This window comes from Hemitrygon akajei, chromosome 16 (genome assembly GCF_048418815.1).
Source record: "Hemitrygon akajei chromosome 16, sHemAka1.3, whole genome shotgun sequence".
Classification (NCBI taxonomy): Eukaryota; Metazoa; Chordata; class Chondrichthyes; order Myliobatiformes; family Dasyatidae; genus Hemitrygon; species Hemitrygon akajei.
In genome coordinates this window covers 9,107,730-9,129,888 of record NC_133139.1, presented here as the reverse complement: position 1 = coordinate 9,129,888, position 22,159 = coordinate 9,107,730, and the positions used below count along the sequence as shown (strand labels likewise).

Here is a 22,159-nt window from a genome sequence, read left to right as displayed (position 1 = left end):
CCAAAAGGGATAACTTCATGCAACCCCACTTGCCCCAACATTGAAATGTTCCCAAAACCTACGGACTCACTTTCAAGGAATCTTCATCTCATGTTCTCGATATTTATTGCTTATTTATTTCTTCTTCTTATTATTTCTTTCTTTTTGTATTTGCACAAGTTTGTTGTCTTTTGCACATTAGTTGAATGCCCAAGTTGGTGAAGTCTTTCATTGAATCTATTATGGATCTACTGAGTATGCCCACAAGAAAATGAATCTCAGGGTTATATATGGTGACAAATATATACTTTGATAGTAATAAATTGACTTGATCTTTGAAACAGGTCGGCAGTTATTTAAAAGTGGTGTTGAGGAAGGGATGTTGGTTACTGCATTAACCCTTAGCACTCAGTTGGGGCATTTTATGATTGAGTTGGTGGCGAAAGTCACATCTTGTAGAAATGGATGTGAGGCAGCTTAAGGCTTTCAATGTAGTGGAGAATCCTGACTGCATTTTCACATACCATAACTCCATTAGACTTCGGAGCAGAATTAGGATATCCGGCCTGTCGAATCTGCTCTGCCATTCAATCATTTATTATCTCTCTCAACCCCATTCTATTGCCTCCACCCCATAACCTTTGACGTTTTTACTAATCAAGAATCTATCAATCTCTGCTTTAAATATTTCCAATGATTGGCCCCCAAAGAACATAAGGAAAAAAGAAATAGGAGCAGGAGTCGGCCATCTGGCCTGTTGAGCCTGCTCCACCATTCAATAAGATCATGGCTGATCTGGCCATGGACTCATCTCCACCTACCTGCCTTTTCCCCATAATCCTTAATTCCCCTACAATACAAAAATCTATCCAACTTTGTCTTAAATATATCTAGTGAGGAAGTCCCTCCACTGCTTCATTGGGCAGAGAATTCCACAGATTCACCACTGTCTGGGAAAAGCAGTTCTTCCTCATCTCCGTCCTAAATCTACTCTTCCTGAATCTTGAGGCTATGTCCCCTAGTTCTAGTCTCACCTATCAATGGAAACAACTTTCCTGCCTCTATCTTATCTATCCCTTTCATAATTTTAGATGTTTCTATAAGATCTTCTCTGATTCTTCTGAATTCCAGCAAGTACAGTCCCAGCTGGCTCAATCTCTCCTCATAGTCTAACCCCCTCATCTCTGGAATCAACCTGGTGAACCTCCTCTGCACTGCCTCCAAAGCCAGTATATCATTCTTCAAGTAAGGAGACCAGAACTGCACACAGTACTCCAGGTGTGGCCTCACCAGTACCCTGTACAGTTGCAGCATGACCTCCCTGCTCTTAAATTCAATCCCTCTAGCAATGAAGGCCAACATTCCGTTTGCCTTCTTGACAGCCTACTGCACCTGCAAACCAACCTTTTGTGATTCATGCACAAGCTCTTCCAAGTCACTCTGCACAGCAGCATGCTGCAATCTTTTACCATTTAAATAATAATCTGTTCTTTCATTTTTCCTTCCAAAGTGGATGACCTTGCATTTACCAACATTGTACTCCATCTGCCAGTCCCTTCCCCACTCACTTAACCTATCTATATCTCTCTGCAGACTCTCCATATCTTCTGCACAATTTGCTAAGTGACATCAGCAAACTTAGATACACTACACTCAATCCCCTCTTCCAGATCGTTAATGGGTATCGTGAACAGTCGTGGGCCCAGTACTGACCCCTGCGGCACACCGCTCATCACTGATTACCAACCAGAGAAACATCCGTATCCCAACTCTCTGCTTTCTATTAGTTAACCAACCCTCCATTCATGCTAATACATCACCCCAACTCTATGCATCCTTATCTTATGGACAAGTCTTTTATGTGGCACCTTATCGAATGCCTTCTGGAAATCCAAGTAAATAACATCCCCCCTTCATTCTTCTAAATTCCGGCGAGTACAGGCCTAGAGCCATTGAACGCTCCTCATATGTGAACCCTTTCTTTCCTGGGATCATTTTTGTGAACTTCCTCTGGAACCTCTCCAAAACTAGAAATTCTTTTCTTAGATAAGGATTTGCTCACAAAATTTCGCATTACTCCACAATACTTCAAGTGCAGTCTGACCAATGCTTTATTTACGGGCAACAACACACACGAAATGCTGGTAGAACACAGCAGGTTAGGCAGCATCTATAGGGAGAAGTGCTGTCGACGTTTCGGGCCGAGACCCTTCGTCAGGACAGTATTTATTTATGGGCAGTAGCTTGTCCAGTGAAGGATGGGGTGGAGATGGGGCTGGTGGGAACTCGATCCCATTGTCTCTCACTCCAACCCCTCTGTGACCACCAACAAAGAACATAAAAAGAATTACAGGAGCCTGAAGGCCCACACTCAATAGTTTAGGAACAGCTTCTTCGTTTCCTATACTATGAGATTTCTGAACGGACAATGCACCTATGAACAGTACCTCACCAGTTTTGCTCTCTTTTAATATACATATATATTATGTATAGGTAGTATAGTGGTTAGCGCGATGCTATTACAGCTTAGGGTGTTCTGGAGTTTGGAGTCTCTGTATTTCCTCCCTCCAGAATGCATGGGTTTTCTTTGCGTTCTCTGGTTTCCCTCCACAGTCCAAAGACGTACCGGTAGGTTAACTGGTCTTGTGATTAGGTGAGGGTTAATCAGGTTTGGCAGGGCTTGATGGGGTAGCATAGCTTTAAGAGCAGGAGGGACCTAATCTGCACTGTAAATAAATAAATATATACAGTATATATATTTCTCATTGTAATTGATAGTATATTTATGTATTGCACTGTACTACTCCCACAAAACAAAAAAATTTACGACATTTGTCAGTGGTAATGAACCCTGATTCTGACTCTGATTCAGAGAGTCTAATCCTACCTCAGGAATGGAACATAACAGACCATCTGTTGCTCTACCATGATTGCACTTTTTTTTGCACTAATATCTTGTCTTGCACACCTGTATTCATATGTATGGTTGAATGACTATTAAACTTGAAGATTTTTATAAAGGCATAGAGTAGGTTAAAGGCTCAGCACAACATTATGGGCCAAAAGGCCTGTACTGCTTCAGGCCGTATATTCAACATTACTTATTTTCTTTCTGGGAGTTTTCTACATTGAATTTCCACATTATTAACTGGATCCTCTCTGTAGAATAGTTTCCGTTTTCAAGCCTTATGATTTTCAAACCTCTTGGACGGGTGGAGCTTAGGAGGATGACGGCACCTAACGGCGACTCCTTTGCTTGTATCTTTGGAAACAGCTCTATTTCTATCTTTGATATCGCTATTTTTCTTTTTCAAGGTTCTTTTGAAGACTCTGGCCTGGAGTTACACGCTGACTTTGATTCTTTGTGGAAAGGAGACTCGCTCTCGGGGCCTCACGACCGGCTGCTTTTCGATGTGCCAAGGACGCAGCCTGAAAGACAGGGTGCCGGATTTTCGTGGCTCTGGAGGCAGGTGGATTCAAGGCCTGTGCCACCGTCGCCTGATGCATCGTGGGAGGTGGAAGATCGTAAGCAGTGAGCTGGCTGCTGACTATATGTCCAGAGACCTGAGTTCTTTGGGCACAGATCTCGGAAGAAATGATGCAACAGACTTTTAACACCGTAAATAAGTGAGTTGTTTGTTATGTCTCCCCTCTCGCTGTGAAATGGGGACATCTCTTTTTCCCTTATTAAGGAGAGAGAGAGAGCCTGTGGTATGTTGAATACCGGGTGAATGAGTAGTCTTTGGGGTACTGCAAGCCTATGTCTTTATTGATGCTTTCCTGCACGCTTGAGTGCTCGGTGGAGGGTGCTGATGCTTTTTTGCTGGTGGGGGAAGGGGGGTTGTTGCTTTGCTGATGCTTACGCATGGGAGGGGGAGCTGGGGGGTGCTTTGGGGTTCTAACATTAAACTGTCATTCATTCTTTGGGGCACTCCTCTGTTTTCGTGGATGTTTGTGAAAGAAGAAGAATTTCAGGATGTATATTGTATAAATTTCTCTGACATCAACTTGTAACTACCTATTGAGTCTTTCATTCAGTATTCATTACCTTTTGCTTTATTTCCACTTCTGAATAGAACTGCCGGCTAGATTAGACTTAGCCCTGTCACTATAACATTGGCAATAAGGAAATGCCACCACAAATGCAGGCAAATATGTGATGGGGAGCAGCTGTAGCTTAAGTATCTCAAAGTTCCATGGATCTACACTGTCTGCTTCCTTAGAAGCTGAGAGGAGGAACAACTTATATTTTTTAACAAGTCAACAATGTGGAACTTGGGGTAAGGAAGTGACACAGGGAGCCGTGGTCCACAGTGGCCAATACTGAAAGCAGAAGCTACAACAACGAAGCTGTAGGAGGCAATTTCAACAAAAGAGCTGCCAGAAGAATGGAATTAACCTGATTCTGACACTGCCCAGCTTTTTACTGCATCCCCTCTCCCCATCCATTCACCTTCCCTCTCACCTGCTCTCACTTATCACCTGCCAGCTTGTTTTTCTCCCCCTCCACTCAGGTTCTGGTACAGCTATCACCCCTCACCCGTCAGGCTCTCGAACCAGAGAGGATAACTTCACTCAGCTTCACTCGCCCCATCGCTGAACTGTTCCCACAACCCATGGATTCACTTTCAAGGACTCTTCATCTCATGTTCTACTGATACGTTAATTAGCTGCTGTAAATTTATTGCTTATTTCTTTATTATTATTATTTTCTTTTGTATTTTCATAATTAGTTGTCCTTTACACATTCATTTTTTGTCCATTTTGTTGGGTCTGGTCTTTCATTGATTCTACAGTCCCTTGGATTTACCATTGTCGCCTGAAAGAAAATGAATTTCGGAGTTGTACATGCTGATATATATGTACCATAATTTGTTAATAAATTTACTTTGAGCTTTGAACCTTCTTATTCTGGCTCTGTCCCCTTCCTTTCCAGTCCTGATGAAGGGTCTTAGCCCAAAACGTCAACTCTTCATTTCCCTCTATAGCTGCCGCCCGATCTGTTCCGTTCCACCAGGATTTTGAATGTGTTGCTCTGGGATTCCAGCATCTGCAGAATCTCTTGTGTCTCTGATTCTATTAGATTGTACTTGGCCTTCCATCATTGTGCTCTTTCTGCACCAATGACCCAGGTTCAATTCCTGCTACTGCCTGTAAGGAGTTTGTACGTTCTCCCTGCAACCACGTCAGTTTTCTCTGGGTGCTCTGGTTTCCTCCCACATTCCAAAGATGTATAAGTTATGAATAAACTCTTCTCAGGCTTCCAGCCAGGTACAAGTATCGATTTTAACCGATGTTTCGATGGCAAACTCTGCCATCTTCATCAGGGATGATGCCTGGGCATGTCTCGTCTGGTGGTATTTACACCCCTGTAGTCCGTCCCTCCTGATTAGTTAATCAATTGGAAGCCATTGAAGTAAAACTAGAGGAAAAGAATTTTAACAAAGACAAAGGTCTTACTCCATGTAAGAACTGGAATTTGTTTGTAAGCAAGGTGGGATAGCAGAAAGGATGAGGATTAATCAATCAGGAGGAATGGACGATGAGGTATAAATACCACTGGCCTGGTCTTGTCCTGACATCTTCCCTGATGAAGATGGCAGAGTTTGTCATCAAAATGTCAGTTAAAATCAATAGCTGTATCTGGCTGGAAGTCCAAGAAGAGTTTATTTGTCGTATATGCTAGGAAAACAGTAGATCCTTTTTCACATATAAGTTAATTGGTCAGATGGGTATAATCGTGTGTTGTGAGCTCATTGCGCCAGAAGGCCCTGTTACTGTGCTGTATCCCCAACAAATTAAACAAAATTAAATAAAATCAAAGACAGCATTTCTAAATTTACAGAAAATACTAAAATAGGAAGGGATTACATGGAGCAGTATAGCTGCAGTCGAAGTGAGTTTGGTTATTTAAGTAACATGGGTAGCAAGAGTAATTCAATACAGGTGATGGTAATTTGCATGGACAAATGTTCAGGCTGATGGGAGGGATACACCATGAGCACACTCATTGGCCATTTTATTACGAAGCTCCTGTACCTAATAAATTGGCCACTGACTGTATGCTCGTGATCTTCTGCTGCTGTAGCCCATCCTCTTCGAGGTTCAATGTGTTGTGAATTCGGAGACGCTCTTCTGCACACCTCTATTGTACCATGTGGTTATTTCCTGTCAGCTTGAACCAGTCTGGCCATTCTCCTCTGACCTCTCTCATTAACAAGGCATTTTCACCCACAGAACTGCCACTTGCTGGTGTTATTTTGTTTTTCAGACTATTCTCTGTAAACTCTGGAGATTGTTGTGCACGAAAATCCCACGAGATCAGCAGTTTCTGAGATACTCAAACCACCAGTCTGGCACCAACAGTTATTCTGTGGTCAAACTTAGATCACATTTTTTCCCCATTCTGATGTTTGGCCTGAACAACAACTGAACCTCTTGACCATGTCTGCATGCTTTTATGCACTGAGTTGCTGCCACATGATTGGCTGATTAGATAGTTGCAATAATGAGCAGGAGCACTAGTGTACCGAACGAAGTGGCCACTGAGTGAATATGTTACCATATTCTATTGTGAGATTAACTTTCAAAGTACAGTAACAATTCATAATGACTAACTGAATCCATGAAGACAAACTAGAACAACTCCAGCTCCTTCAGTTTCTCTGCCAAGGAGTAACTCACTGATGGGGTAGACCTGCAGTACTGTAAGTTCTTAGTGCCAGCTAAGGTAGCATGCAGTCAGACTGTCAGGAAGGGGAAGCAGGTGATAGGGCATAATTGCAGCCAGCAGGGTGAGTATCAGTGTATTAAGGATGCAGAATCAAAAAGAGTAGCAAATACAGAACTCTAAATGCTATATCTCAATGCTCAGAGTATAAGAAACAAAGTGGATGATCTGGTTTCACTTTTACAGATTGTTGGGTATGATGTTGTGGCCATCACTGAATCGCAGCTGAAGGATGGTTGTAGTTGGGAGCTGAATGTCCAAGGTTACACGTTGTGTCAGAGGGATAGGCAGGTAGGCAGAGGGGGTGGCACGGCTCTGCTGGTAAAGAATAACATCAAATCAGTAAAAGATGTGACATAGGATTGGAAGATGTTCAATGCTTGTGGGTTGAGTTAAGAACATGCAAGGGTAAAAGGACATTGCTTGACGAACCTGTTGAAATTCTTTGTAGGATAGATAAAGGGGATGCAGTGGATGTTGTTTATTTGTACTTACAGAGACCTTCGACAAGGTGCTACACGTGAGGCTGCTTGCCAAGTTAAGAGCCCATGGTATTACAGAAAATTAACTGGCATGGTTAGAGCATTGGCCGATTGGTAGGATGCAGCGAGTGGGAATAAAAGGATCATTTTCTGGTTGGCTGCTATTGTTGTTCCGCAGGGGTAGGTGTCAGGACCGCTTCTTTTTATGCTGTATATCAATAATTTAGATGATGGAATAGATGACTTTGTTGCCAAGTTTGCAGGTGATACAAAGATTGGTGGAGGGAAAGAGTAGTACTGAGGAAACGGGTAGGCTGCAGAGGGACTTAGACAGATTAGGAGGACGGGCAAGAAAGTGGCAAATGAAATACGATGTTGGAAAATGCATGGTCATGCACTTGGTAGCAGAAATAAATGTGCAGACTATTTTCTAAACAGAGAGAAAATCCAAAAATCTGGATGCAAAGGCACTTGGGATCCCTTGTGCAGAACACCCTAAAAGTTAACTTGCAGGTAGAGTCGGTGGTGAGGAAGGCAAATGCAATGTTAGTATTCATTTCAAGAGGTCTAGAGTACAAGACCAGAGATGTGATGGTGAGGCTTTATAAAGCACTGGTGAGGCCTCACTTTGAATATTGTGTACAGTTTTGGGCCCCTCATCTTAGAAAAGATGTGCTGGCATTGGAGAGGGTCCAGAGGAGGTTCACAAGGATGATTCCAGGAATGAAAGGGTTATCATACGAGGAACGTTTGATGGCTCTGGGTCTGTACTCGCTGGAATTCAGAAGGATGAGGTGGGATCTCATTGAAACCTTTCGAATGTTGAAAGGCCTAGACAGAGTAGATGTGGAAAGGATGTTTCTCATGGCGGGAGAGTCTAGGACATGAAGGCACAGCCTCAGGACAGAAGGGCATCCATTTAAAACAGGGATACAGAGAGATTTCTTTAACCAGAAGGTGGTGAATTTGTGGAATTTATTACCACAGGCAGCTGTGGAGGTCAGGTAGTTGGGTGTATTTAAGGAAGAGATTGATAGCTTCTTGATTGGACACGGACGGCATCAAGGGTTACGGGAAGAAGGACAGGGAGTGGGGCTGAGGAAAGGAAAAAAAAGATCAGCCATGATTGAATGGTGGATCAGATGAGATGGGCCAAATGGCCTAATTCTGCTCCTATGTCTTATAGTCTTATGGTCTCCAGTCTTAATGAGCAGGTATACAGGTGTACCTAATAAAGTGGCCACTGAGTGTATGTCTGGTCAAGAATTTTAGCAGTCAGTGCAGCTATGTGTACGATGTTGGTCATGCTTCTGGTGAGCAAGTCGCAGACCAATATAATGAGAAGACAGGAAGTTGGGGTTTAGATTCAATGCAATAGGTTTTTGGCCTATTTCTCTTCCTTAAAAAGTGTTCTGTTTTATGTAAAATATGCATGTATTGTTAACCATAAATGTCAAGCTGCAGTCTGGCAGAAGTTTTTAAATGTTGTTTATTTTTGCCCTGTAGAAGTTTATGGAATGAAATTCCACTGTGTCGATGACTGGCAGTTCCAATCTATTTATCTATCTATCTATCTATCTATCTATCTATCTATCTATTTATTTATTTATTTATTTAATGATATGGCGTGGAGTGGCCCTTCTGGCCCTTTGAGCTGTGCTGGCCCAGCAACCCCGATTAACCCTAACCTAATCATGGAAAATTTTAAATGATCAATTAACCTACCCAGTACATCTTTGGACTGTGAGAGGAAGCTGGAATACCCATGGATTGCACTGGGAGGATGGGAAAAGGTGAGTTAATCTTCACCCTGTTTCCTCAAGTCAATCAGCCTGCCGTTGTCTCCGTGGCATGGATGACACGGTAAGGATTGCAGCCGGTGCGAATAGTGAACCGCGGTGCCATCCCAGCAAAAGGCAAGTCAGAATTAGCGATGAGAGGCTTCAAGTTCCTGGGTGTCAACAGCTCAAGCATCTGTCCTGAGCCGAACACACTGCTGATGCAATCATGAAGATGGCTCTACTTGATTAGGAGTTTGAGGAGGTGCAATATGTCACCAAAGCTTCTTGCAGATTTCTATAGATGTAGGGTGAAGACACACACTGAGCAATTGAGGACAGCTTCTTCCCTTCCGCCATTAGACATCTGAATGGACATTGAACCCATTATACACCACCTCCCTATTTGTTCTGCTCTCTTTTTGAACTGCTTATTTAACTTAGTTTTTAAAATATTTATTTCCTATTCTACTTTATAGATTTTATTGTTGTTTATTGCACTGAACTGCTGCTGCAAAACAACAGGTTTTATGCCAATGATATTAAGCCTGGTTCTGATTCTGATCTAGATTTAGCTCAAGGACATACTTTAATCAGACTCTTGAATGGACCTCTTGTCATGACATTCTGTAATTTATTTGTCTGCCTGCCCTTCATCTGTAACTGCAACGCTATGCTCAGTAACCACTTTATTAGGACCTCCTGTACCTAATCAAGTGGCCACTGAGTGTATGTTCATGATCTTCTGCTGCTGAAGCCCATCTATTTCAAGGTTTGACGTGGTGTGCATTCAGAGATGATCTTCTGTGCACCACTGTTGTAACGTGTGGTTATTGAAATTACTGTCCCCTTCCTGTTTGCTTGAACCAGCTGGACCATTCTCCTCTGATCTCTCTCATTAACAAGGCACTTTTACCCACATATCTCCCACTCATTAGATGCTTTTTCCTGTTTTTCAGATCGTTCTCTGTAAACGCTAGAGACAGTTGTGTGTGAAAATCCCAGATCAGTAGTTTCTGAGACAGTCCATTCACACTGTCTGGCACCAACAATCATTCCACAGTCTGAACAACAACTGGACTTCTTGACCACAGAAACACAGAAAACCTACTGCACAATACAGGCCCTGCGGCCCACAAAGCTGCGCCGAACATGTCCTTACCTTAGAAATTACCTAGGGTTACCCATAGCCCTCTATTTTTCTGAGCTCCAGGTACCTATCCAGGAGTCTCTTACAAGACCCTATCGTATCCACCTCCACCACCGTCGCCAGCAGCCCATTCCACACACTCACCACTCTCTGCGTAAAAAAACTTAACCCTGACGTCTCCATGTCTGCATGCATTGAGTTGCTGCACATGATTGGCTGATTAGATACTTGTATTAATGAGAAGATGTATATATGTTAACTCTGCATTTACTGTGCTTTACATTTATCGTGCTTCAATGTACTAAAGTATGTCATGATCTACCCCAGGATGGCGTGCAAACAAAAGAATTTTGCTGTATCTCGTCACATGGGTTCATTGTGTTCTCTTTTGGTCATCCTGCTATAAGAAAAATACCATTGAACAAGAGATGATTTATGGGGATGCTGCCAGAACTCGCGGGGCTGAGTTGTGGAGACAGATTAAGCAGGTTGGGACTTTACTCACTGGAGCACAGGAGAGTTGGGAGGTGGGGTGGAGTTATACCTCTACCATTGGAGGTGTAAGGTGCTCCTGCCCTCCGCACCTGTTTAGGCTCCCCCAACCCCCCACAATCAAGGTCATGTGAGGTCATGGGAGCAGGTGGTGGATGGTCGTATGAGTAGCTGGTGCACATCACAGCTCCTGGTTACGCGACCACTGACACCAGACGGACAATCTCTGAAGAGTATTGATAATGGCTGGAGTCACCCGGCTTGTAAAGACACTACGCAGATGAAGGCAATGGCAAACCACTTCTGTAGAACAATTTACCAGGGACAATCATGGTCCTGGAAAGACCATAATCACCCACATCGAACACGGTACATACAGAATGAGCCGAGGATGAGCCTAGGAGACAGAATTATGAGGGGCATTGATAGGGTAAATGCAAGCAGACTTTTTCCACTGTGGTTGGGTGGGACTACAACTAGAGTTCATGGGATTAGGGTGAAAGATTAAACATTTAAGGGCAACATCTTCACTAAGAAGGTGATAGGAAAGTGGAATGAGCAGCTAGCAGAAGTGGTGGCTGTGTGTTCTATTTCGACATTTAAGAGAAATTTGGATAGGTACATGGATGAGAGGGGTACGGAGGGCAATAGTCTGGATGCAGGTCAATGGGACCCTGCAGATTAATAGTCTGGATGGGCCGAATGGCCTAATACTATGCTGCAGTGTTTTCCTGTTCTATGACTATGATTCAAAACACATCCGAAACTGACAGTAACGTAAAGCTGCTTATGCAATACAACATTATCTGATCAAAGCAAGCAGTTCGATTTTGGTTTAAAAACAGAAAGAATTAAAAACGTCTGTACAAAATACAGTGGGTGTCAAGATAGAATGTCAATCATCAGGTTTATCATAAACAACATACTACGTGACGATGTCACAGTTTGTGAGGGGTGAAGTGAATATTGTAAAAGTAAACCGGTTTTCTCATATCACATGTACCGAGGTAAGCGTGAGAAACTTCACAGGTAATAACATGCAGATCATTGGGTGAACACAAATGATTCTGCAGGTGCTGGAAACCCTGAGCAACACACACAAAATGCTGGAGGAGTTCAGCGGCTCAGGCAGAATCGATGGACATGAATAAGTAGTCGATGTTTCGGGCTGGGACTCTTCTTCATTTCATCACACCAGTGCTTTGAGGTAGCGTGAAGGAAAACATGAACAGAATGCAGAACAAAGTGTTACAGTGCAGGCAGACGGTGAGGCGTAAGACCACGGCGAGGTAGATAGTGAGAGCCGAAGACCGTCTAGAGCAGGGGTTCCCAACCTGGGGTCCACAGGCCCCTCAGTTAATAGTAAATCTCCCTGGCATAAAAATGGTTGGGAACCCTTGGTCTAGAGTCAGTGCTGAGGGGACTGCAACAAATTTAAAGAGAACATTTATAAGCTTGCAAACTGGGCAAAGCAACTGCCACTAAACACAAGAGACTCTGCAGATGCTGGACATCCAGAGTAACACCCACAAAACGCTGGAGGAACTCAGCAGGTCAGGCAGCATCTACAGAAATGAATAAATAGTTGACGTTTCAGGCCGACACCCTTCAAGCCTGGAAAGGAAGGGGTTACAAGCCAGAATTACTGACAATAATGGCTAGTAAAGTCAAATACAAGATTGCTTGTGGAAGATTTGAAGTCATTTATTAATTGAAGTTTGGTGAGTCCTAGAGATATAGCACAGAAACAGGCTTTTCTTGGACATCAAGCACCCACAAATGTTAATCCATGTCGTATTCCCATCAACAACCCTAACCTCTTCGCCAAATTCTATAATCACCTACACACTAGGGGAACTCACAGCAATGAGTTGACCTACTAGCCTGCTCAAGTTGTCAGGAAGGTACCTGGAGCGAAGGAGAACGAGAGGCGACTTGATAAGGTGTAAACACAAGAGATTCTGCTGATGCTGGAACTCTAGAGTGACACACGCACACAAAACGCTGGAGGAACTCAGCAGGTCAGGAGTGCTGCTGAAGGGTCTCGGCCTGAAACGTCGACTGTTTATTCCCCTCCATAGATGCTGCCTGTCCTGCAGAGTTCTCCCGGCATTTTGGTAGAGGTGCACAAAACGATGCGAGGCACAGGTCAAGTGAAAAGCCAGAGGCTTTATCGCAGGGCAGAAATGGCTAATACCAGGAGGCTTAATTTTGAGGAGATTGAAGGAGAGTGTAGGAGGGATGTCAGATATAAGTTTTTTACACAGAGAGTGGTGAGTGCATGGAACACTCTGTCAGGGGTGGTGGTATTAAAGACATTTAAGAGACTTTTAGATAGAATGATAGAAAAATGGAGGGCTATTTTTTAATTTAGAGATACAATGCAAAACAGGCCTTTCTGGTCCTTCGAGCCATGTCAGCCAGCAGCCCACCGATTTAACCCTCGCCTAATCACGGGACAATTTACAATGATGGTTTAACCTACGAACTGGCACGTCTTTGGACTGTGGGAGGAAACTTAAGCACCCGGAGGAGACCTGAGCACACATAGGAAGGGCCGTACAAACTCCTCACAGAGGACGCCAGAATAGAACTCTAAACTCTGATGCCCTGAGCTGTAATAGCATTGTGCTAACTGCTACGCTACGGTGGCATTACGGAAGGCAGATTGATCTTAGAGTTGGTTAAAAAGTCTGCTCAACATCAGGGCTGAAGGGTTTGTAGTATACTGTAGTGTTCTCTGTTCTACGTACTCACACAATGACAGGGAAAATGAGCAAACTCCTCAGAGATAACACCACAGGTCATGATTGAAGGTGAGCAATGGAGAGGTGTAGATAGAGTAGACAGGGAGTATCTTTGTCCCAGGGTCGAAATGGCTAATACCAGAGACCATGCATTGAAGGTGAGGGAGGAGGTTCAAAGGAGATGTGAGGGGTAAGAGAGTGGTGGGTGGAATGCACTGCCTGGTATGGTGGTAGAAGCAAATACATTAGAGGCTTTTAAGAGATGTTTAGATAGGCGTATGGATGTAAGGAAGATGGAGGGATATGGATAATGTGTAGGTAGGAGGGATTAGTTTTTGAGTGGTTTTTGATTTACTTTTTTAGTTGTTCAGCCTGACATCGTGGGCTGAAGGGCCTGTTTGGTGCTGTACTGTTCTATGTTCTATGAGGGAGAATTCTGTCAGTGTCGTTCCTGTAGGGTTACGGGAACTAATGGGGTTTGGATTACAAATACAGTAACCTCTCAAAATTGTGCCTTTGTACATTTTGATTCTACCCTTCCAGAAATAAAACCTAATATTTCATATAAACGCATCCCCCAAGCACTAAGATGGACAGAATTACAAACAAGCCAAGTTATGCAAATGTCTACCTAACTTTAGCTAAACCAGCTCCTCTACCTGAAACGTTCACTCTGTTTCTATCTTCACAGAGGCTTTCTGACCTGCTGAGTGTTTCCAGCATTTTCTGCTTCGATTTCATATTTCCATCAGCAGTTTTTTTTTAGATTTTCGTTTCGACCACACAGTGCTCAGTCCTGCTCACGGGGATTGTCAAAAACATTTGGAGGAAATAGTGTATTGAAGATTTCTGAATGATCAAACAATTTTCTAAAAAAATAGCAAAATGTCACTTACCTGAAAACATTAACTCTCGTTCTTTCTCTACAGATGCTGCTGGACTTCCTGAGTTATTCCAGCATTTTGTGTTTTCCGAAGTTTCTTTACGTTCTTGTCCGTATTTTGTCAACCATTTTAGCACCAGTTGCGCCTGCTGCTATAACTCTTAAGATTCCTCTCTGAATGCTTATTGGGGTGTTACACTTTCCATGGTATTACACAAAGAGGAAACATGAAGAAACCGCCAATGATTTGAGCAATAGATTCCTGCACATGTTGCCATTTGATACATGGTGTAACTACATCTTTAACGTGCATGGGAGATCGTTTTCCCCACTCTCTCACACATTTACGGTGCTTTCAATGGTCACTTGCAACTCTTACACAATGGATATCATTGCCTTGATTTTATGCCAGAAGCTTATATTGCACCCACTCTCTGACAGTAAAGTAGTCAAACTCAGAGTCAAAGTACACTCTGTAGCCACTTTATTAGGTACCTTTTGTACCTATTAAAGTGGCCATTGAGTGTACGTTGGTGGTTTTCTGCTGCTGTAGCCCATCCACTTCAAGGTTCAATGTGTTGTGCGTTCAGAGATGCTCTTCTGCACACCACTGTTGTAACTCATGGTAGTTTGTGTTACTGTCGCCTTCCTGTCAGCTTGAACCAGTCTGGCCATTCTCTGATCTCTCTCACTATCAAGGCTTTTTCACCCACAGAACTGCTGCTCACGGAATGTTTTTTTGCTTTTTTTTGCAACATTCTCTGTAAACTCTAGAGAATGCTATGCGTTGAAGTACCCGGAGATAGCAGCTTCTCAAACCACACCATCTGGCACCAACACTCACTCCATGGTCAAAGACACTTAGATCACATTTTTTCCCCTTTCTGATGTTTGGTCTGAGCAACGACTGAGCCTCTTGACTATTTCTGAATGCTTGAATGCATTGAGCTGCTACTACATGATTGGCTGATTAGATTTGCATGAACGAGGTGCATAGGTGTGCAGTTATATCTAATAAAGATAATATCTAATAAAGTAAGTGTGTATGCATTTACAGGAAAATAAAAAAATACAGTAGAATTTATGAAAACTCTACATAAAATGAAAACAACCAATATGAAAAAGAATTCAGACTGTGTAAATTAAACAAAATGAATAATAATACTGAGGACATGAGACCATAAGAGATAGGAGCAGGGTTAGACCATTCGGCCCATCTAGTGTGCTTCACCATTCCTTTATGGTTGATTTATTATCCCTCTCAACCTCAGTCTCCTTCCTTCTCTCAGTAACCTTTGGTGTCCTTAGTCATCAAGCACCTTTCTACCTCTGTTTTAAATATTGGCCTTCACAGCCGTTGGTGGCAAAGATTTCCACAGATCCACCACCCTCTAGATGAAGAAATTTCTTCTCAACTTGGTTCTAAAGTGAGGACCTACTACTCTGAGGCTGTGCCCTCTGGTCCTAGACTCCCCCATTAGAGTAAATACTCTCTCCACATCCACTCTATCTAGGCCTTTCAATATTTGATAGGTTTCAATGAGATCCCCCCCCCCGCCACCATTCTTCTAAACTCCAGTGAGTACAGGCCCAGAGCCATCAAACACTTTTCACATGTTAACCCATTCATTCCCAGGATTATTCTTATGAACTTCCTCTGGACCCTGTCCAATGCCAGCACATCCTTTCTTAGATAAGGGCCCCAAAGTGAGGTCTGACCAAAGCCTTATGAAGCCTCAGTATTGTTCTGGTGGGTCCTGTTAGGTTTCTGGTTAACAGTGATCCCTTGCATAAGAGATTTGGTGATAGTGACAGAATTGAAAGTCAAAGAAAAACGCCTTGATATCTTGTTGTTGGAAATCATAATTGTCTGGCATCTTGTTGAAATGTATGCTGTTAGTCATCCATTCCAGCGGCCTAAATGGGAGTGCTGGCAAGACATACTACAGGCTGACACAAGCAGATTCCTTCACTGATGATTTCCAAATGCTACTGAATTTATACAGTCATATACAAGACTGAACAAACTTCTTAGACACACATGTATAGTTAGTGTGCCTAAAACTTTTGCACAGCACTGTAGAAAATATTACACTGTGCTGCTGCTGCAGAAAAGTAACAAATTTCATGATATATGTGAGTGATGATAAACCTGATTCTGATATGGGTTTCTATTGTGGACTGAGAGTGGGAAGGGGGCAGAGAGAGGGGAATCATGGTTGGGACAAGGGGAAGGGAGAGGGGAGGGAGCGGGAAGCACCAGAGAAACATTCTGTAATGATCAATAAACCGATTGTTTGGAATCAAATGACCTTGCCTGGTGTCTCAGGCTGGGTGTGCCTGCACCCGTGCCACGCCCCGTCCCTGGCACTCCTCTGCCACCTATCCCTCACCCCTCCAACGACACTCCATCCTCGCCACTCCCAACATCTTTGCTTCCCACCAGATTTACAACCTTGCTCTTTGCTCCACGTTGGCAAACGCAGTACTGTGCAAAAGTCTCGGGAACCTTCACCAATAATACGTGCCTAAGACTTTTGCACAGTGCTGTGGACCAGAATTGTACCCTTCAGCTCAATGAGTCTGCAACAGCCACAAAATTCTCATTTACTCTCATCTTACAGGAAGCCTCTCCTCCTCCCATGCTGGGCTGAATGACCTGCTCCCATCCTGCCCTTAACTCTGACAGCATCTAATATAAAAGTCATTCATTTTAGAGGCCCGAAGACAACGGAAATGATTTCTCACCCAGAACTGCGTAGGACTATGGGCTTAGCAAGTATGAGGTGCATGTAGTATTGAAAGATAAGGAAATAGCTACCCCACTCTTTGCCAAACTACACAGATATTATAAATCAGTCATTTCTAGAGCATTAATTTAACATTATTTTGGAATTCAATTAAATTCCACTAATTTGGAATTCATTAAATGTAGTTTGGAATTCAATAAAATTTCTCCTAATAATTATTTCTGATTTTTTGCCTTCTGCCTGGAACTGAAGAATTAATAGTGAATTTTATTTTATTTTCAATAGTTAAATATGATAGACCATAAGACAATTAGTCACAGGAGCAGAATTAGGCCATTCAGCCCATCGAGTCTAAACTACCCTTCCATCATGGCTGATTTATTATCCCTCTCAACACCATTATCCTATTTTCTCTCCGTACCCTTTGACGCCCTGACTAATCAAGAGCCTATCAATGTTTGCTTTAAATGTACCCAAAGACTTGGCCTCCACAGCTGTTGTGGCGATGAATTCCACAGATTCACTACACTCTGGCAAAAGAAATTGCTCCTCATCTCTGTTCTAAAGGGACATCCTCTGCTCTGAGGCTGTGCTCTGGTCCTGGCCCTATAGCTAAAGCAGATAGAAATTAGAAACTCCAAGTTTATCACTCTGTATATTTTGTGAGTACATTTTAATTTCTGGTTTTCTTTTCTTATCAATACCTTCTTATACAAGCACTGTATTTTTGCTAAAAATACATATATTGCACTATATAAGATATTTGTTTCTGAAACTGACTTACCAAGATTAACATAGATCTTGCTGTCTGAGTCTGCACTACTGCTGGAGTCTTCGGTGCTGAATACGTCCGAGTCATTTGAAATGGAAGTTTGCTCTTGCGAGCAAGTGCTGCCTGAGTCTACCTCAGAAATGCCGCCACTCATTCTGAACGCAAACCTTTCCCTGTGTGATTTAAAAAGAAATCAGTAGTTTAAGCTGACCAGATGTTCTTTCTTGATTCAGGAAGTTCTTAGGCAAGCTGCCTGTGCGACGCAACAAACCTGTAACAATACAAGGTCGTGTCCACAGTAATTCCCAAAAAAAGCAGAATAAGGAATTGAGGTAGCTGTCCTTGGAATTGCCTCTGGCCATTGGTAGCTCAAGATAGAGATGAGTAGATGTGTGCGCTGTGCAGCTAAATCGTCATGTGGAGCGGATATGCAATTTTTTCTGTTAAACCACCACACCACGAAAGTAAATGAGTTCTTAGTTTTAACTGAGTGGCAGGAGGCTTGATGTGCAAAAGGGTTTTTAATTTGCAAGTTTCATTACTGTACACTTTGTAACTGGTATTCTGTTTATTGTTTTTATGAATGTTTACAGTCTTATTTGGATCTTTGTAAAACTCTATCTGTAAGTCCGTAAACTAGCCGTAAGCACAAATGTCAAAGGATATTTGATTGCAAACACAAGAGGTTCTGGAAATCCAGATACACACACAATGCTGGAGGAACTCAGCAGACCAGGCAGCACCTGTGGAACAAACAGTCGATGTTTTAGGCCGCGATCCTTCATCAGGTGGTAGATGAGACAAGGGGAGGGTGGGGGAGGGGGAATGAAGTGAAAATCTCTTATTTAATTGTATTTTTATGTAATAACCACGTGGTGCATTCCTGTAGGAGTTTGTACGCTCTCCCTGTGACCACAGGGGTTTCCTGCAGGTACTCTGCTCTTGTTCCAGAGTCCAAAGAGGTACCAGTTGGTAGGTTAAGAGGTCAATATAAATTGTCTCATGATTAGGCTAGGACCAAGTTGGGGGTTGCTGGGTGGCGTGGTTTGAAGGGCCAGAAGGGCCTATTCCAAGCTGTATCTCAATAAATAAATAAATAAATAACTTCAAATCCAAAACCTTAACCTTGGATTCCCCTGGAATGTATTTGCATATTACCACTGGTGACAGGGTGAATTCTTTCTCTCAGAAACTCTTATTCAATAGAGGCTGGGGTATCTTAGGCATTTAGTTTGGAGGTACATAGATTTTTGGAAGATTGGATTGAGAGTTTTGAGGATATGGGAGAATAGGACTTTCTTTGGCCAGAGGAAAGTAAATCGTTGGAATTCATTACCATAGACACCAGTGGAGCCTGTACTCACTGGAGTTTAGAAGAATGCAGGGGGATCTCATTGAAACCTATTGAATATTGCAAGACTGATTCAATGGATGTGGAGAGGATGCTTCCTATAACGAGGGAGTCTAGGACCAAAAGGTGCAGCCTCGGAATAGAGGGATGTCTACTTGGCACAGAGATGAGGAGAAATCTCTTTAGCCAGAGGGTAGTGAATCTGTGGAATTCATTGCCACAGATGGCTGTGGAGACCTAAGTCATTGGGTATATTTAAAATGGAGTTTGATAGGTTCTTGATGAATAAAGGCATCAAAGGTTACAGGGAGAAGGCAGAAGAATGGGGTTGAGAAGGATAATAAATCAGCCGTGGTTCGATGGTCCGAGTGGCCTAATTCTGCTCCTATGCCTTATGGTTTAAGATACAACTGGAGGTCACAGTTAACAGCCAGCTTTTGGGTGGTAAACTGTTCAACTTTCACCCTTAACCCATGACCTCTAGTTTCACCCAGCCACTGCGGAGAAAGCCTGCTTGCATTTACCCTATCTATACCCCGCCTTCCCGCAAGCTGTTCTTGTTTAACAGGAGCCATCACAGATCATGTTCAGCATTGTGAGAATGGTTGTGATAACCATCAAACAAGGAAGTTATGGTAACCATACCAGATAGGTTTATAGAGACACAGAATACAGAAATAAGCCCTTCAGCACAACTTGTTCCCTCTTGTCCCATTCGCCCATGCTCGGCTAATTTGTTCAGATTAAGATTCAGATTCATTTATTTTTCACACATACATCGAAACTTGCAGAGCAATGCAAATCACAAACACAAGAGGTTCTGCAGATGCTGGAAATGCAGAGCAACACACACACAAAATGCTGGAGGAATTCAGCAGGTCAGGCAGCGTCTATGGAAATGAATAAACAGTCAATGTTTTGGGCTGAGAACCTTCTTCAGGACAGGAAAGGAAGGGAGAAGATGCCAGAATAAAAGGGTGGGTTGGAGGGGAAGGTGATAGGTGAAGCCAGGTGTGTGGGAAAGATAAAGAGCTGGAGAAGAAGGAATCTGATAGGAGAAGAGAGTGGACCATAGGAGAAAGGGAAGGAGGAGGGCACCAGGGGGAGGTAATCGGCAAGTGATGAGAAGAGTTAAGAGGTGAAAGGTGAGACCAGGTGAGGGGGAAGGTGGGTGAGGAAGAAGGGATGAAGTAAGCAGCTGGAAGGTGATAGGTGGAAGAGCTAAGGAGTGAAGAAGGAGGAATCTGATAGGATAGGAGAGGAGAGTGGATCATGGGAGAAAAAGAAGGAAGAGGGGCACTAGAGGGATTTGATAGGTAGGCGTGGAGAAGAGAAGGGTCAGAGGAAATCTTTATTCATATAATTTCTTTCTCACATACCCACACCTTCTGTAACTCCACATAAACATAATTTGTTTTCTCGCTCCTCTCTTTTTCCTGGAAGGTCGTTGATCTGACTGGTGGTTGGAGGCCCAGAGAAGGGGGGGGGGGGGGGTGTGTGTGTGTGTGTGTGTGTGTGTGTGTGTGTGTGTGTGTGTGTGTGTGTGTGTGTGTGTGTGTGTGTGTGTGTGTGTGTGTGTGTGTGTGTGTGTGTGTGTGTGTGTGTGTGTGTGTGTGTGTGTGTGTGTGTGTGTGTGTAAGACAGAGAGAGTTGGGGATGGGTGGGAGGTGGGAAAGGAGATCGTTTTGCCGATGTTGTTCTGTTATGCAGTTGTTGCTTGCATTGTCCTACTGAACACTGTGGCCATGCTGTATTGGTGCTGGGAAGTGTGGCTGGCCCCCAGCGCATCCTTAGGTTGTGTGTGTTGTCAATGCAAATGGTCCATTTCACTGTGTGTTTCATGTGATAAATAAATGGATCTGATTCTGAACTCCTATCTGTTTCTGTCTCTCCAGATGCTGCTGGACCTGTTGAGCGTTTCCTGCATTTCCTGTGTCCACCCTATTACAATCATGTAAGAAAATGCAGAGAGCTGTTGTCTCAGACCAGCACATCATGAATCCAGCCTTCCCTCCATGGTCTCTGTGCTTCTTGCTGCTTCGATAAAGCAGCCAACATTATCGAAGACCCTACCCACTTGGACATTCTCCAAGTTCAAAGTCGTTTTATTATCAGAGTGCATATATGTCACCATATACAAACATGAGGTTCATTGTCTTGCAGGCATACTCAGTAAGTCCAAGAATCAAAATAGAATCAATGAAAGACCATACCAACAGGACAAACAACCAATGTGCAAAAGACAAGAAACTGTGCAAATACAATGGAAAAAGAAGACACAATAAGAATAAATAAATAGGCAATAAATATTGAGAACCTGAGATGAAAAACCCTTAAAGTAAGTCCATAGGTTGTGGGAACAGTTCAGTGATGGGGTGAGTGACGTTTATCCCCTCTGGCTCAAGAGCCTGATAGTGGAAAGGTAATAGCTGTTTCTGAATCTGGACGTGTGAGTCCTGAGGCTCCTGTATCTTCATCCTGATGGCAGCAGTGAGAAGAGAGCACGTCCTGGATGGTGGGGATCCCTGATGATGTTTCAGTGTGCATATCAAATAAAGCTAATCATTTTAATAAAAGCTAAAAAAGAACTTATCATCAGGTTCAAGGATAACTTCTACCCCATTGTTTTCAATGGACCACTTCTACAATAAGGTGGACTCTTGACCCAACAATCTCCCTTGTAAATGGCCCTTATACCTTACTGTCTGCCTGCAATACATTTTCTCTGTAACTGTAACACGATGTTCTGCATTCTGTTACTGCTTTTGACTTTGTCCTGCCTTTACATACAGATATCGTGTGGATGTCATGCCAAATGGCACATGCAACAATAATAAACCAAGTGGCAACACCCTCTATGTTCTCCCTACCTCTCCCCTTCCTTAATTATGTTTGATTTCTAACTTTCCCTTATTATGATGAAGGAGCAACACACACAAAACGCTGGAGGAGCTCAACAGGCCGGGCAGCATCTATGGAAGAAGATGGATTCAGCCCAATCCGTCACAGGCAAAACCCTTCCCACCATCTGCCATAGGAAAGCAA

At 43.1% G+C, this 22,159-nt stretch overlaps 1 protein-coding gene across 1 annotated transcript in view; it reads right to left on the bottom strand.

Annotated features, from left to right (window-relative positions):
- The window catches only part of LOC140740316 (inactive tyrosine-protein kinase PEAK1), a 100,607-nt gene that overhangs the window by 32,067 nt on the left and 46,381 nt on the right, over positions 1-22,159 (bottom strand). The window contains exon 2 of the mRNA XM_073069470.1: positions 17,776-17,936. Coding sequence (XP_072925571.1) covers positions 17,776-17,936 — 161 coding nt within the window. The remainder of the gene's footprint in view (positions 1-17,775; positions 17,937-22,159) is intronic.